We start from the raw sequence: 17086 nt of genomic DNA, 5'->3' as shown, positions 1-17086 counted from the left end.
GTGTCAGACAAACCCTGGATCTCAGAATTTCAATCTGATGGGCCCTTTTGGGGAAATAATAACTATCTAAACAGGTAGTTCTCTAAACTACAAAGCAACCCATCTTTTTTTTTTTTTTTTTTGACAAAGTCTTGCTCTGTCATCCAAGCTGGAGTGCAGTGGCGCAATGCTAGCTCACTGCAGCCTTGAACTCCTGGACTCAAGTGATTCTCTTGCTTCAACCTCTAGAGTAGCTGGAATTATAGGTGTGAGTGACCACACCCAGCCTCCAACCCATTATTTCTTCTCTGTCCTCACTGTATCTAACCTGCATTCTCTGTACCTCTTACCACCCTCCAGGAGTCTTTGGTTGCAGCTTCTAGTAACAATAATTATTCAGGATCAGTAGGTCAGGAACATTTCTCTGGAAGCACCTCTGGCCTCAGTGACTGAAAAACAATTCTGCTGGAGTTAATACAGAGCAAAGCCAGTTTTTGGTAACAGAATTAACATGTCAAAGGTACATTTAGAGCCTGAGCCTTTTTCTCATTTTAAGACTCCTATTAGTTTCAAGTCAAGGCTAAATGAAACTAAAAAGATTCCCATCCAGCTAGAAGTTGCACTAATTTCAAAACTGTGTGAGCCTCTTGTTCTTGCAGGCATGAGTTGCAGCCATTGTTTCCTTGATAAGACTGGAGACTAGGTAGCAACAGTTTTCTAACTGCTCAATCAAGCATTCTGAACACCAATAAGAAAACCTCTTGCTGAATTTGGGATAAAGATAATCTTGCTTACCTAGACTCCCTTGGTGTAGGTGAGAAGGCTCTGTGTCAATTTCGGATCAGTATCAACTTCTCATGAAGGATACAGTAAAGGCCATAAGAACCAGAGCCATATTTATGTTTAAGTAATAGACCTTAAAAGGCAGTACCACCTGGGAATGGAAAACACACCAAACATAGTGAGCAATTCATTCTGGAAATCATGTTAAACATCGCCAGGGAAGATACCCCATTTACCTTGAAGTGATTACGCATTGCATGCCTGCATCAAAACATTTCATGTACCACATAAATATATACACCTACCATGTACCCATAAAAATTAAAAATATAACTACCACTAACATTTTAATAGTCTTCAAAAGCGACTTTGTTATTATTTTTGTTTCATAACCAATTTTACTCCCCAAAACGAGTACCTTTCCATTTCAATATATAGCTGCATCATCATAAAAAAATCACTAGGGAAAAAGTAACCAGGGGCAGGGGCTCACGCCTGTGATCCCAGCACTTTCAGAGGCCAAGGTGGGCAGATCATGAGGTCAGGAGTTCGAGACCAGCCTGGCCAATATGGGGAAACGCTGTCCTCTACTAAAAATACAAAAATTAGCCAGGCATGGTGGCGCACACTTGTAGTACCAGCTACTCGGGAGGCTGAGCCAGAAGAATCGCTTGAACCCAGGAGATGGAGGTTGCAGTGAGTAGACCAGGTGTGGTGGCTCATACCTATAATCCCAGCACTTTGGGAGGCTGATGTGGGCAAATCACTTGAGGTCAGGAGTTTCAGACCAACCTGGCCAACATGGGGAAACCACATCTCTACTAAAAATACAAAAATTAAATGGGTGTGGTGGCATGTGCCTGTCATCCCAGCTACTCTTACTCTGGTAGATGAGGCATGAGAATCACTTGAACCCGGGAGGCGAAAGTTGCAGTGAGCAGAGACTGCACCACTGCACTCCAGTCTGGGCAACAGTGAGACTGTGTCTCAACAAATAAATAAATAAATAAATAGTAAATAGTGGTGATCTCTGGGTGACAGGAATGTGGTGCCATTTTTCCCCCTGTATTTTCTAACTTTCTAAAATGCACATATACTGCTTTTGTAATTATGTTATTTTTAATATTTTTAAAAAGATAATTTTCAGAGAAAGCAGATGCTGGGCTATAGAAAGAATTTCAACACAAACAGGTTGTAGTTGTTATTACTGGTACCATGTTAAAGACAGAAATGGAAAAACTTGCAAAAGATTGTGGTGGAAGGATTTTTAAATTTTGATAATTAAAATATGTTACTTGAACATATAGTAGATATACAGTCAAGCATTTGTGATTTTTTACAAAACTGAGTTGGGGTATAATGCAGTCTAATTTTTCAATCTTGGTCTATCTTGGACTTTGTATGTCATCTCTTTATTTTCAGGAAGATAAAGCTTTCAAGCTTCCTCCTCCTTGGTCTACTTGTTTATAGTTTTGATAGCTCTTAGGAAAGATAGTCTAGGGAAGATTGTTTCCTCTCCCATTTCAGGTATATCCCTCTCTCTGGTAATCCACTGAGTTAATATCACAGGCTTCATTTCAAAGCCTTGGAAACTGTGTTTCTTTGTAATTATGGCAACAGGATTTAAAGAAGAGAGCCATGGGAGTCTCCTGTTCTTGGTGAAAGAGCCACAAATCCAGATCAGGAGAATCTCAGACTACAATGAGACATCACTGATATAAGAATAGCATTAAAGGCCGGGCGTGGTGGCTCAAGCCTGTAATCCCAGCACTTTGGGAGGCCAAGACGGGCAGATCACGAGGTCAGGAGATCGAGACTATCCTGGCTAACACGGTGAAACCTCGTCTCTACTAAAAAATACAAAAAAAATAGCCGGGCAAGGTGGCGGGCACCTGTAGTTCCAGCTACTCGGGAGGCTGAGGCAGGAGAATGGCGTAAACCCGGGAGGCGGAGCTTGCAGTGAGCTGCGATCCGGGCACTGCATACTGGCCTGGGCGACAGAGCGAGACTCCGTCTCAAAAAAAAAAAAAAAAAAAAGCATTAAATAGGCCGGGCGCGGTGGCTCATGCTTGTAATCCCAGCACTTTGGGGGGCCAATGCGGGTGGATCACAAGGTCACGAGATCGAGGCCATCTTGGCCAATATGATGCAGCCCCATCTCTACTAAAAATACAAAAAAAAAAAAAAAAAAAAAATTAGCCAGGTGTGGTGGCAGGTGCCTGTGCCAGTTACTCGGGAGGCTGAGGCAGGAGAATCACTTGAACCCAGGAGGCAGAGGTTGCAGTGAGCTGACATTGTGCCACCACACTCCAGACTGGCTACAGAGTGAGACTCTGTCTCAAAAAAAAAAAAAAAAAAAAGATAAGCACAAACCGAGAATGGAAAGATGACTACGTTAACACCACAGTGACTCAATAATGAACATTTATTTGGCTTACACCTTCATATACAGGCTATTAGTTCTTCTTCAACATGTATGCTTTGGACTGGTCTAGCCTGTAGGGAAGTTTGTTCTTACCATTCTTCCACCTGTCCTGGAAGCACCTTTACTGGGACTCCCCAGGTACCTCTTTTGTGATCCATCCCCATAAGGTCTAGCTCTTAGCTGTCAAGAGATGTCATTTGTGGCAGATACTGCTGTTTCTTATCTAACTTACTTTCAACATCTCTTTTCATTTGTAACAAAGCCCTGATTTTGTGCAGGTAGAGTATCATGGGAGGCTGGGTCCTTCCCCTAGTGACAAGGGCTGAAGCATGATGGGCCCCAAATAATTATGATATTTATTCTTGGTAATAACTAGTTTAGGATGGGTACATGACACAATACATGTCTGCATATTTTACCTGGATTCTACTGTCAACTTTACCAACATGCTAAGGGTGGCAGAGGAGAAGCACTGGGACCTTGATGTTGTCACTGGGCCACCAAATTAACCAACCTGCAACTGCTCTTTGAAAATCATTTCGGTGGGTTTGCTGTTACTTGTAGCTGAAACTATCCTATCAGATATTCCACAAAATCACATTACCTAACTTGTCAAATCTCCTAATATTGTTTTAATAACCATGCAGCCATTCATTAAGCTTTTAGATACAGGGATGTGCCTGGCACTAGAATAAGGAAATATGTTGGGACTTTTCAGGCTTTTCTATCAAGGAAGGTACCTATCATTTTCGTCTTTTTTTTCCCCCCCAAACACCTTTATAAACGGACAATTTCTTTCACTTACATTATCTTATAATCTGAAACTACCCTCTGAGTTAGCCCAGAGAGGCATCCTGAGCTGTTTGCAGCTGAGGAAAGCAAAGTTGTAAACTGGCCAAGATTACCAACCAATCAGTGTCAGAGCTTGGGACGGAGTTCAATTTTCCAATTCCAAATCTCTACACTAGGGCACTCCCTCTTCCGCCAACAAACAATAGGAAATAACTGGCTCTAGGGTAGGCTGAATGTGAGGTATCTGGGGGCGAACAATGTCCCGCGACGCAAACCTAGGGCTCTATACCCGCGTGGGGTCCTCTGTGACTATGGAGCTGACGCGGCTCGGTTAGGCTGCAGCTACGGGTAAAATACATAATGCCTCTAGAACACTTGGAGTCGGAGCCTAGCAACCTGGCCTACACCGATGTCAACGTTGTGAACGTAGAAAAAGACATTCCTTCATGTTCTACGGCCCCACCATCCGCCCAAGACACAAAGGACAGCTCAAGCCCAGGCTAGGCCCGAACCCCCGGCCTCTCAATCACCCCGCTCTGGCCAGACCAAAATTTCAGGCCTACAGGGCACTGTTGGCCAAACCCACATTTTGTTACCGATTTTCTTTCGAGTTCCGGTGTCTCCCAGTCTTCTTTCTGCCCTTCTTCTCGGAAACATTACGTCCCTCTGGGTTCACCCTAAGACTCTACTTTAGCGGGTAAACAGGCCCGGAGCTCAGAGGGGAGACCCCGCCAGCGGAAGCGGAAATGCTTGCTTAGAGAAAAGGAGGAAAACTACTTCTCGCAGCTGCCCAGTAGCTACAGGTCCTCGGTTAAGGTGTTCGATTGGTCAACACAAAAGAAGGACTTCCCCTTCGGGAGAACTCCGACCAATCAAAGGGCAGAATGGCGGATACGGCTGGGGGCGGGTCGCTTCCGGCGGCTTTTCCCGCAGCTGTTGCGTAGAGGAGCATGAGAGCGTGGGAGTTTTGCAGCGGCCGTGGCGTTCTTCGTCGCGTCCCGGTCGGGCGTCGCTTTCTGCAGCTCCCGTCCGGGAGCGCAAAGCCTGTCATTAGCAGCCGAGCGGTAAGTGGGCCCCTTTCGAGGCCGGGCCAGGAGGAGGTGCAGTCAGCGTAGGTTTTTAAGGGGGGTTCGGAGGTAATCGAGGGAGGCTGGGGTACTGGAGGAGCCTGGCCGCAGAATAGGTCCGTTTAAAGACTATTCTCTCCCCCCGCAGCTTCGTCTCGAAGTCCCTGTGGCGTCTTGAAGAAGGCATTCCCCATCCGCCAAATGGCGTCCATGCCCCCGACTCCCGAGGCCCAGGTGAGTGGAGGTACCTTTTTCGTCCAAGTTTGTTGCTGCTTTCGGTCTCTTCCTGACCCCCTCCTTTGGAGGAGGGTTGGGCATTCATGTTGTGGTAGGAGTGCACCTGAGCCCCAAATAGCCCTTTGACCAAGCGTTCTTCTTTCCAAGACCAGGCATATAGAAGTGGTTTACCAACTTCCTTCTTTCAGAACTGCCAACTGGGAGCGGGGCCCTTGGAGGAATCTCTGAGAGAGTTTCTCAGTGTCTTATCTGTTTTGTTTAGAGATAAGGTCTGGCCTTGTCGCTGGAGTGTTGCTTTTCTGGCTGGAGTGCAGTGCTGACATCATAGCTCCATCTGGAACTCAGGGAATCCTCGCGCCTCAGCTTCTCGAGTAGCTGAGAGGCGCGCATACCACAGTGTCTGGCCACTTTTAAAAATTCTTTATGGGGATGGAGTCTTGTGGCTTTGCCCAGGAACTCCTGGCTTTCCAGCTGTCCTCCCATCTCGACCTCCCAAAGTGCTAGGATTAAAAGTGACTTTCTGGAATGGTTCCCAAAAGTACGGATTTGGTACTTATCCAATTTGAATGGATTTTTAAATTAAGCACATTTCTAGACTCTGCACTTGTAGAGTAATAGTAAATCCCAGGTGATTCATTATCACACCATTAGGGAAGGTGGGGTAGGCCTGGATGAAGCGCTGGAGTGAGCTTAGCAATGAGTGTCATGGGGACGAAAGAGAGGAAATAGCAAAGGGAAGGATGTTGGGAGAATCCTGTAACCTTTATCTCTTTATGATTCTTCCTGGGCTACCCAACCTTCTTTTCTTTTCTTTTTTCTTTTTTTTATTTTTTGAGATGGAGTCTCGCTGTGATGCCTAGGCTGGAGTGCAATGGTGCGATCTCAGCTCCTTGCAATCTCTGCTTCCTGGATTCAAGCGATTCTCTTGTCCCAGCCTCCCAAGTAGCTGGGACTACAGGCACATGCCACCACACCCAGCTATTTTCATTTTAATTTGTTTTTATTTTATTTATTTATTTATTTATTTTTTTGAGATGGAATTTTGCTCTGTTGCCCAGGCTGGAGTGCAGTGGCACAATCTCGGCTAACTGCAACCTCTTCCTCCTGGGTTCAAATGATTCTCCTGCGTCAGCCTCCCAAGTAGCTGGGATTACAGGCATGCGCCACCACATCTGGCTAATTTTTTGTATTTAGTGGAGACAGAGTTTCACCATGTTGGTCAGGCTAGTCTTGAACTCCTGACCTCAGGTAATCCACTCGCCTCCACCTCCCAAAGTGCTGGGGTTACAGGCATGAACCACTGTGCCCGGCCTTAATTTTTGTAATTTTACTAGAGACAGGGTTTCACCATATTGGCCAGGCTGGTCTCGAACTCCTGACCTCAAGTCATCCGCCCCCCCTCAGACTCCCAAAGTGTTGGGATTACAGGCATGAGCTACCGCACCCGGCCCCAACCTTCTCCTTTTCTTAGAGCATCCTTACTTAATGGTTTTTCCCCCAAGAGCTGTTCCCTTATCTTTTCTCTTCCAAGATAGACTATAATTGTCACAGTCCACCATCCTTATACCACTGCCTAAAAATATCCATGATTACTCTCTTCTTTCCAACCCTCACCCCACCCCTTAGAACCCATTTACCCCACTCCTGCACTCAAGAACCTTTTACACCAAGCCCTTTTATCCCATGCATCTGATGTTTCTAGCTCTTCTCATCCTTCCTAGGTTAAGTAAGGGACTGACCCTCCACCCTCTTGTACTGACACAGGCTCTTATGTTTCAGGGACCAATACTCTTTGAGGATCTGGCAGTGTATTTTTCTCAAGAGGAGTGTGTGACTCTGCACCCTGCCCAGATGTCCCTCAGTAGAGATGCTACAAAGGAGTGTTTGGAGGATGCGGCCTTGATGGGTAAGGCAATTGTTTTTCTTGCATCTGGAACTTTTGTCAGTTCTAGGATGAGAACTTAATGCTTTTTCCACATGTTGGTATGGTGGAGTGGGACCTGTGCCTGAGTAATTTATGTGGAGATGATAATTGTATGAGAGAAAAAGTTTTAAAATATGAGATGATTTCTTTCTTTTTTTTTTTTTTTTTTTTTTGAGACGGAGTCTGGCTCTGTCTCGCAGACTGGAGTGCAGTGGTGCGATCTCTGCTCACTGCAAGCTCCGCCTCCTAGGTTCACGCCATTCTTCTGCCTCACCCTCCCGAGTAGCTGGGACTATAGGCGCCCAACACCACGCCTGGCTAATTTTTTGTATTTTTAGTAGTGACGGGGTTTCACCGTGTTAGCCAGGATGGTCTCAATCTCCTGACCTCATGATCTGCCCGCCTCAGCCTCCCAAAGTGCTGGGATTACAGGCATAAGCCACCGCGCCCGGCCGAGATGATTTTTTAAAGACAAAACTTCAGTCTAGTACAGTGCCTGTGGTTTACTACAAGAGATGGCAGTATTTGGTAATCTTTCACAAACATTTATTGCAGTTAGTTTACAATTTTACTTGGGAAATCCCGTTAGTATCGATCACTATCATTTGCTAAAGACTGGAAATTGATTTACTCTTAAGGGGTGCTATGCCTTTCTCACCTATGGGGAACCATACACAGATGGACTCCTGTGCCTCAGTGGATTTTATTTCTGACTAGGATTGAGTATCTAAACTATTCTATTTATTTGTTCTAAGTAATTATTCTAAATAATTTGGAATAGTTTAGATACTCAATCCTAGTTAGAAAAGAACAACTAGAATAACTAGTTATTCTAAATAACTCATATTTTCTATCTTCCACTTTTCTCTTCATCATGTTCATGTTGTCTTCTATCTGCTTAAACTTATGGAGTATATTTATAATGGTTATTTAAACTTTTTTTTCCTGCTAGTTTTATCATTGATGTGGTTTCTGGGTCTGTTTCTATTAATTGATTTGTTTTCTAGTTATGGGTTATATTTTCTATATTTTCTTTACTTTCATGTAAATTTTGGTTGGATGTTGGATTAAGAATTTTATGTTTTTGGAGCCAGGATTTCGTTGCATTTTTTAAAATATTTTGGATTTTGTTGTGGGAGGCGGTTAAGTTACTTGGGGTCAGTTTGATTGTTTCAAGGTGTGCTTTTTTTTTTTGCTTTGTTAGGATGGGTTCAGATCAAGCTTTCTGCTAGGGCTTATTTGAGTTACTGCTAAGGCAGTATTTTTCCGTGGACATTGCTGCTCAATGTCTTATGTCTTTCCACTTTGGCTGGAGGCAACATGGACTGGTTATTGCTCTGTTACTCCTTTTAGGCGGTTCTTTCCACAGCATTGGGTAGTTTCTTCATGCACTTGTAGATTACTCAGCCAAAGTTGTGGGTTTTTTTGTATTTGGTTTTGTTTTTTGATACAGTATCTTGATCTGACGCTCAGGCTGGAGTGCAGTGGCACAATCACGGCTCACTGCAGCGCTGACCTCCCAGGCTCAAGCAGTCCTCCCACCTCAGCCTCCCAAGTAGCTGGGACTACAGGCATGCACTACCATGCCTAGCTAATTTTTTTGTTTTTTTTGTAGAGACAGGGCTTTGCCATATTGCCCAGGCTGGTCTCGAACTCCATGGCTCAAGTGATCCTCCCACCTCAGCCTCCCAGTGTGCTGGGATTACAGGTGTGAGTCACTGTACCTAGCCTCAGGAAAGTCTTAAGAGGACCCCATGTAGATGACCTGAGCGCTCTTTCTGAGCAGCTGCCTCTTTGCTGTTTTGCTTTCAAATTCTAGCTGCCTTGGCATCCCTGATCTCTGAACTCAGTCTCCTCAAATCAGCAAAACCACTTGGTACTCTTTGGATTCCCATGCACTATACTGCAGCCCTTTCTAGTCAGTGAGTTGGGAAAATCATAGAACTTTGTTTCTCTGGAAAGAAAGGTTCCTTTTGTATTGATATATCTGCGTTATAACTGAAGAATACTTGGAAAATATTACAAAGGAATGTTAGTTTTGTCAGCCATCCTTGTAAGTAGATTGGCTGTTATTTTCATGCAGTACACATAGCCTTCTACCTTGATCTTTCCTCAGTGAGGGATAAAGAGATTTTGGAGAGTTCTCCTGTTGATAATGAAACTGTTTCTGATAACCTGTGTGCTTTTCTGTTATAGGAGAAAAATGCTCACTTGATTGCTTTCTTTTCTTTTTAAAAATTATTTTCTTTCTCCCTCATTCTTGCTGTCATCTTATCTTTTTTTTTTTTTTTTTTTTTTAAGAAACAAGTCACCTAGGCTGTCACCTAGGTTGGAGTGCAATGGCACAACTCAAAACTCCTGAGCTCAAGTGATCCTCCTGCCTCAGCCTCCTGAGTATCTAGGACTACAGGCATGTGCCACCAAGCCTGGCTAATTTTTAAAAATTATTTTTTGTAGAGATGGAGTCTCACTATGTTGCCCAGACTGGTCTCAAACTTCTAGCCTCAAGTGATCCTCCCACCTCAGCTTCCCAAAGTGCTGAGATTACAGGCGTGAGACACTTACCCAACCCCTCTCTTTCGTGATAAATATGAATCCTAATCTTTTTTCCAATTGTTAATTGTTCTGCTGTCGCTTGAGATAGCTTCAAAAATGAAAGGCTCTTGAGGTGTAAATAGACAAGCTGGAAAAGTTCACCTCTAGACAGCCACTACCGAGATTGTCCTTAGTACCTATCCCACTGGACTCTGAATTAGTTATAGCTATTCTCCCCTCCTTACCTTTGGATATTCACCCAAAACTGGATCTTCTGGGAGACCAGGAGAGTCTGCTTCGTCCTGATTTTGTGTGTTTCATGTCTGGGTTATAGGATAACCCTTCTAAAGTTTCCTGGTCTTCTTTGTAACTACCTTTTAGCTTACTTTTTTCCCAGTATCCCTTGAAGGTATTGTCTATGTTTTGCTTTCTTTTGTTTTTATCAACAGGAGAGGAAGGCAAGCCAGAGATTAATCAGCAGTTAAACCTAGAGTCTATGGAACTTGACGAGCTTGCCCTAGAAAAGTACCCCATTGCTGCACCCCTTGTCCCTTACCCAGAAAAATTCTCTGAGGATGGAGTTGGAAACCCTGAAGGGAAAATATTAAGTGGAACTCCCACTTGCAAGAGAAGGGTCATCAGCCTTTTAGTTACCATTGAAAACCACACCCCGTTAGTAGAACTCTCTGAATATTTAGGAACCAACACACTTTCTGAAATTCTTGATTCTTCCTGGGAAGGAGCCAAAAATGTGTATAAATGTCCTGAGTGTGACCAAAACTTCAGCGATCATTCATACCTGGTTTTGCATCAGAAAGTTCATTCAGGAGAGAAAAAACATAAATGTGGTGACTGTGGGAAGATCTTCAATCATAGAGCCAACCTGAGGACACACAGGAGAATCCATACTGGTGAGAAACCTTATAAGTGTGCCAAGTGCAGTGCCAGCTTTCGCCAGCACTCGCATCTGTCCCGACACGTGAATAGCCATGTAAAGGAGAAGCCCTATACATGTAGCATATGTGGTAGAGGTTTTATGTGGCTCCCAGGATTGGCACAGCATCAGAAAAGCCACAGTGCTGAAAAAGCTTACGAATCTACTAACCGTGATAAACATTTTAATGAGAAACCAAATCTTGCTTTGCCTGAGGAAACATTCATATCAGGCCCCCAGTACCAGCACACTAAGTGCTTGAAGAGCTTCAGGCAGTCCTCATATCCTGCCCTTTCTGAGAAGAGCCACGACGAGGACTTTGAACGCTGCAGCGATGATGGGGACAATTTCTTCTCATTCTCAAAATTCAAGCCCTTGCAATGTCCTGACTGTGACATGACCTTTCCTTGTTTCTCTGAGCTTATTTCCCATCAGAACATTCATACAGAGGAAAGGCCCTATACGTGCAAAACATGCGAGAAAAGTTTTGCTTTGGACTCAGAACTTGCATGCCACCAGAAGAGCCACATGGTAGAGGAAACTTTTAAATGTACTGTGTGTGGGAAAAGTTTCAGGTCAAATTTGCATCTCATTACTCATAAGCGAACTCACATAAAAAACACCACATAAATTTAACAACTTGTTATTAGTGATTGGGCTTTTCAGTATCTGTATGGTGGGAAGCAGTTACTGTATATGTCCCAGGCAATGTGCTAAGCACTTTACACACATTCCCATGTAATACTTAATTCTCACCACAACCTTGATTTAGGCAGTATCATTTCCATTTTATAACTAGGGACGCAAAATCCATGCCACAAAGCTAGTGAATGAACCCAGGATTTGAACTCGGTTACTGTTCAACTGTGAGCCAGAAAAAGATACAAAACTTTTGTTTAAATTCAATTTTCATTAAAATGAAGGCTTTTGCTAGAGTTCTTTTAATTTTGTTTACGTAGTTTCTAACTTTTAGAAGGAGGAGAATTTATTTATATTTTGCCAGTTCTGCAGCTATATCTAGGAAAGTAAATGCTTTTATATGTTTTATACTTTTTTTTTGCTATAACTATTTGAATGTAATATTTGTATAAGATTGCTGTTTTACATGTGCATTCCCATAGGCATTTAGAAGTTTTTTTCTGCCCTGTAAAAGTTCTCAAATGGGTGGACTAGTTTATATCTTGATGGCCATTAGTATCCACAGAGTTCTCTGTCATGGTTCTGATGCCAGGGGCAGGTACTGGCATTTAGGACCCAATTGTTTGCAAGAATTTTAGAAGTCTAACTGCAGCCCTTTTCTGGAGGCTGGACTTGACTTGGGGAGGGGAAAAAGTACTTGCTCTTTTCTAAGATTTGCCTCCAAATCGCTACTGAAGCACATTACCTGTCTTACTATGAATAATTGTAATTGTTTCTCAGTGAGCATGCTAGCTACTTTCGATATATTATCTAATTTAATTTTCAGAATAAATCTGTGACAGAGGGGAAAAAAAAAAAAACCTTTGTTTCATAAACGAGGAAACTGAAGTCCTCAGAGGGTAAAGTCAGTACTTTGCCCAGCACACAAATCACATTGTGGTGAAACTGACATTAAGCTTGGGTCTCTGTGACTCCAAAGGTCTGCAAGACTGCAGCATTTGTTGGCATTTGCACCACGTAGTAACACTGCAAGCAGCCAGGGAAAGGGGAGCTGAGATAGGTAGGTGAGAATGGTCATCATGAAGGCGATTCAGTGTGCTTGCATCCTGGAACCCCTTCATTCCCTTTGTGCTGTACCCAAAGCCTGACTTACATATACAGTTGTAAAGCAGCAGAAGACTCTCCAGGACTTCAGGTTTGAATTCTTGTCTCTCTAATCAGATAAGAGATTTCACACTTTGCAGAGTACAGTACTGAAGGTCTTAGTTGGGTTTTGGTTTTTTAAAAAACACCCATAACATTTCCTCTCCATCTCCAAAGAAAATGCATATAGAAAATTGTTAGATTTTAACCAAAATACTTAATAATATGTAGATCTTTACATACTGCTATTATAGATAAATATTGGAGCAAAATATTGTTAAATAGTATGGTTATTAATGTTAAAGAACCACAGAATTTTGTAAATATAGATTCATATACAATTTCTCATTAAAGTTGATTGTATGCCTGTCAGCAAAACAGTATTTACATGGGTTTTGATTAGGATGGAAGAATGCTCTCATTCTACTTAAATAGACAGTATAAAAGTATAATATTTGCTAAAATTGAATTGCTGCTGGGAATCGTCATGAGAAAAGATAAAAGACTCTTGAGGACTAATTGTATGGAAGGTAGCAGAAGGTGGTCCTACAGAACAGCAGATTGAGGACTGAATGTACAAAAAGATGCTGGCTACTCAGCTAAGCTCTTATTACTGAGTAGAGGCAGGAAGATACTGTTCAGGTGAGAGGAAAACTGAAACTAACAAAAACCCAGAGAGAGTTTCTCTCTTTTTGTCATTTTTGTCTTGTTTCTGGTTTGCAGATCCACAGTTGAGACTATGTGCTGCTCTGTATGTCAAGGTCAGACTTGGCTCTTTGTTTCTGATGTCTCCACTCTTAGGAGACAGGACACCAGCCTCCAGGTTTCTCTGAGGTGCTTTGAAATGTGTAGAAAGATAGTCTCCAGTTAGATTACGTATTAGCCAACTCTGAGATTATCATGATCTTTGTTAAATAACAACAAGAACACCACCTCCTTGCTCTCCTGCTTTTGCCCTCAGTGGGAGAAACTGGCAGGTGGCTCAGCACTTATCAGGGACCCTAATATTTCAGTCAAAGATCTAATGAGTCACAGGATGGGGGATGAAATTGGGAAAGGTCTGGATTAGCAGAGTTGCTGCAGAAAGAAGTAGAGGGGAATATCTTAGAAGGCACTTGGACAAGGCCGGGCGCGGTGGCTCAAGCCTGTAATCCCAGCACTTTGGGAGGCCGAGACGGGCGGATCACGAGGTCGGGAGATCGAGACCATCCTGGTTAACACGGTGAAACCCCGTCTCTACTAAAAAATACAAAAAACTAGCCGGGCGAGGTGGCGGGCGCCTATAGTCCCAGCTACTCGGGAGGCTGAGGCAGGAGAATGGCGTGAACCCGGGAGGCAGAGCTTGCAGTGAGCTGAGATCCGGCCACTGCACTCCAGCCTGGGTGACAGAGCGAGACTCCGTCTCAAAAAAAAAAAAAAAAAAAAAAAAAGAAGGCACTTGGACAGAATGGGAGTGATACAAAAGATGGATGCTGTCATTTTTGTTTTGGCTCCTAGAAAACATAGCAGAAAGCGAGAGTTTGTGCCATACATCCTGTTTTGCACCTTAATAGGGAAGTTTGCCTTTTCACATGAGTCTTCCTTCACAATTAACCTCTAATTTTTACAGTTTATTCTCCAGATTTTGGAAGATTATGACAAACTTCCCTAAAAGATTAGAAAAAATAGCCCTTTTCAGAAACATTAACATACATGTGGGTATAACTAAAATGGCTTTTTGGTATAATACTGTTAATGATTGGTATGCAGAAAAAAATGAAAATCCCCTAAGTGTCAGTTACTGGGAAATAGGCATATTTTCAGTTGTTTGCTTATTGTGCACTTGTACTTAAATACATTTGCTGGATGTAATTCAAGCTGCTTTGCCCCCAGGGAATTGAAGGAAAAGATGTATCTGCTGGTAAGCTTCAGGCTTTTTGTGATGATGGCTTTTCACCCTTCTGTTTACAGTGTCAATTGATGGAGATAAATTCCATAAAATTGTCCTTAACTCAGAGATACTAGCCTATACCATGTTAGGTGCTATTCACAAATACTGGATAAAAGTTAATATGGGAATGAAAAACTAAATGCAAGAGTTTATTGCTATGAATGATTGGTTAACTGCATTTTGCAGCATGGAAATCACACTATGAGAGTGAAAACTTTATGCTGAATAAATTGACTCAGACAAATTTCTTCGTTTTTGTTGATGCAGTGATGAAAATGTGTTTCCAACAGTTCCTTAACATGATTGCTGGAATAAACAGTCTGTTAAACAATCATCATTGATGGAAACAGCATTTTTCCAATGGAATTCAGCTGTCAGCAGTTTACATTTTGTAATTTAAGAAATTGTGGAATGTAGTTGTTTTGAATGAGGTGGACTCAAAATAGTTTTATTTAGAGCTTTGTTGCTACAGGTGGTAGTCTATTGACACCTCCTCATTTAACATAGAAAATGACTAACCCAATAATTCAGGGAGTTAAAACTCTAATGACATTTCACAGTAAATGCCATTTTGAGTCTTTGCCTCCTGAGTTTCCATATAATTAAGTGGCAATGTTCTAGTGACTGCAGCATAAGATGTCATACAATCTGAAACTGCAGAGTCTGATCAAAGTAATCTGCAATTTACTGCCTATGTGTACAAAGGGAGACATAGCAGGTTATAGTTTATATGAATAGTCTATTTTGAATGTTCATTAAACTTGTTATCCCTGTGGGATTTTAGTAGGAAAGTGTTTTTGCTTTGACCATCTGTTTAACAAAATGATGTTCATTACATTAGAAGTGTATATATTCATGTGGCTTAGTTTTGTAATTTAGGAGAGCTATTGATCTGATTCAAAGATGACCATTACCCATCTTTCCAAGGCCCATCTAAGTAGTACAGGTGTTTTGTCTTTTAAAATTGACATTCCTCGTTGCATTAAGTCTGTAGGGGAGAATACAATATAAATATTCTTCTGTGTAAACATAAGAATGTGCTGTAATCCCCAGTTCCTTTGGATACCTCAGAATTATATTTATTGTATACACTTATACTGTTTAATGTTTTGGTTTTACTGTTTTTGACATATTCTCATCAGTCTTCGCTCTAGTTTGCAAGCTCTGAAGTTATTGATTACGTCTAATGTGCAATTTGGCTTCTAATAAATGATATTTTATGATGATGGCAATGAAGTGAACTTTTTAAAAAAAATACTTAAGTGGTTTTAGGTGGCAATGAGGTAAATTTTGAAGACTGTTAGGATTGTGGTTTAGAAAGTGAATGACTTTGTGCTGCTTAATAAGGGAAGTAAAATCGCTTGCTCCCTGGAACTCAGCAGAAAATTCCGGCGTCATTCTGGGAAGCTAGCGCTAGACCTCAATTTCCTTTCGTCTTTGCTGTACACAGAAGTACAGGGGCAATGACCTCCGTCTTCACGGAACAGCTACTGCTTGGCGCGGGTCGCCACTTAAAGCTTGGAGTCCGAGTAGCGGATGTGGTGAGTAGGACTCCCAGAAGACCTCGCGCGGCCTCAGGGAGATCCTGGGTCTCCGCTTGGCCACCAACCGCACGGGTCAGCGGAAGTGCCAACGAGATGACTTGCGCTACAGCGGCACACTGGTGAGGAACCGGAAGCCACGAGCCACTTCCGGTGCCCGGTTCCGGCAGCGCCTGCGCATTCCTGGGCAAGTGGGATGTGGTGAACGGTGGAGATCCATCAGTGGGGTTTGGCCGTGTGCCTTGCCATGTCTACTGCATATCGCTAGGTGATCTCCATGTAAATCTAGCAATATGGGTAAAAGCGTTTGCGGAGGAACTCCTCAGGTCTCTTCCTCCACATCAGCAGGAGGGTAACACGGGTGTGACTGTCGGGCACTAACACGAATCTCCATCCCATGATTCTAAGTGTTAGGACTGGAGAAGAAGCTGTGCGCCACCGTCCCAGCTCTAGTCCCACTTAGGCAATGCAGAGCTGTGGGCCTGTCTAGCATGTGTGTCTCTGGCTTGTTGAATTGGATACTTTGTGCATCTCACTTGTGCTGGATAGAGTGTCTTTTCTTTAGGACCAGTACCAATCTCTTAGGCTTTTGGTATGCTCTGCAGCCAAATTCTAACATGCTTCTGGTTAGCTGAACTGTACCCTCGGCTTACCTTTGGTAAATGGTATCTTCCCCAGGTGAGCTTAGCCACTTCCATGGCTACAAAGACCTCACTTTAGGTCAAACTCCAACTTCTCTTCTATGTACTCCAGATTCCTACTTTCAAGTACCTACAGGAGATCGTCCTTTGGATGTCTCTCAGGGATCAAAACACGTGCCCTTAACTCATGCTTTTAGCGCCTCATCTGTTTGCCTCCAGTATGTGGGGCCACATCCATACAATTGCTCATGATATCTACAAACACCTCCTCTTTCCTCTTGCTATGGCTTGAATATTTGTGTACCCTAAAAATTCATGTGTTCGAATTCTAACACTTTAATTGATGTTATTAGGAGGTGGGGACTTTGGCAGACCCCTCATGATTGGGATTAGTGTCCTAATAAAAGAGACTGCAGGCCGGGTGTGGTGGCTTATGTCTGTAATCCCAGTTCTTTGAGAGGCCAAGGTGGGAGGATTGCTTAAAGCCAGGAGTTCAAGACCAGCCTGGGAAACATA

At 42.9% G+C, this 17086-nt stretch overlaps 2 protein-coding genes across 3 annotated transcripts in view; one reads left to right on the top strand and one right to left on the bottom strand.

The window, feature by feature from the left end:
- The window catches only part of LOC139355295 (N-alpha-acetyltransferase 60, NatF catalytic subunit), a 40322-nt gene extending 35608 nt beyond the window's left edge, over nucleotides 1-4714 (bottom strand). Inside the window, exons 1-2 of one of the 2 annotated variants that reach the window (XM_071084014.1) lie at nucleotides 4576-4714; nucleotides 775-913 (exon numbers count right to left, since the gene is read on the bottom strand). The gene's annotated coding sequence lies outside the window, so the exon portion shown is untranslated. The remainder of the gene's footprint in view (nucleotides 1-774; nucleotides 914-4575) is intronic. The other variant, XM_071084015.1, reaches the window with a different exon arrangement.
- A 189-nt stretch (nucleotides 4715-4903) lies between these two features.
- Nucleotides 4904-11609, top strand: LOC105467867 (zinc finger protein 597). Its single transcript, XM_011717655.2, has 4 exons — nucleotides 4904-5043; nucleotides 5195-5280; nucleotides 7063-7189; nucleotides 10192-11609. The coding sequence occupies exons 2-4, from the start codon at nucleotides 5248-5250 to the stop codon at nucleotides 11304-11306; spliced, it is 1275 nt and encodes a 424-aa protein (XP_011715957.1). The 5' UTR covers nucleotides 4904-5043; nucleotides 5195-5247; the 3' UTR covers nucleotides 11307-11609.
- Nucleotides 11610-17086: the final 5477 nt, after the last annotated feature.

The sequence above is a fragment of the Macaca nemestrina genome, chromosome 18 (genome assembly GCF_043159975.1).
Source record: "Macaca nemestrina isolate mMacNem1 chromosome 18, mMacNem.hap1, whole genome shotgun sequence".
Classification (NCBI taxonomy): Eukaryota; Metazoa; Chordata; class Mammalia; order Primates; family Cercopithecidae; genus Macaca; species Macaca nemestrina.
The sequence above is the reverse complement of the archived record's forward strand: the minus strand, read 5'-3'. Positions and strand labels throughout refer to the sequence as shown.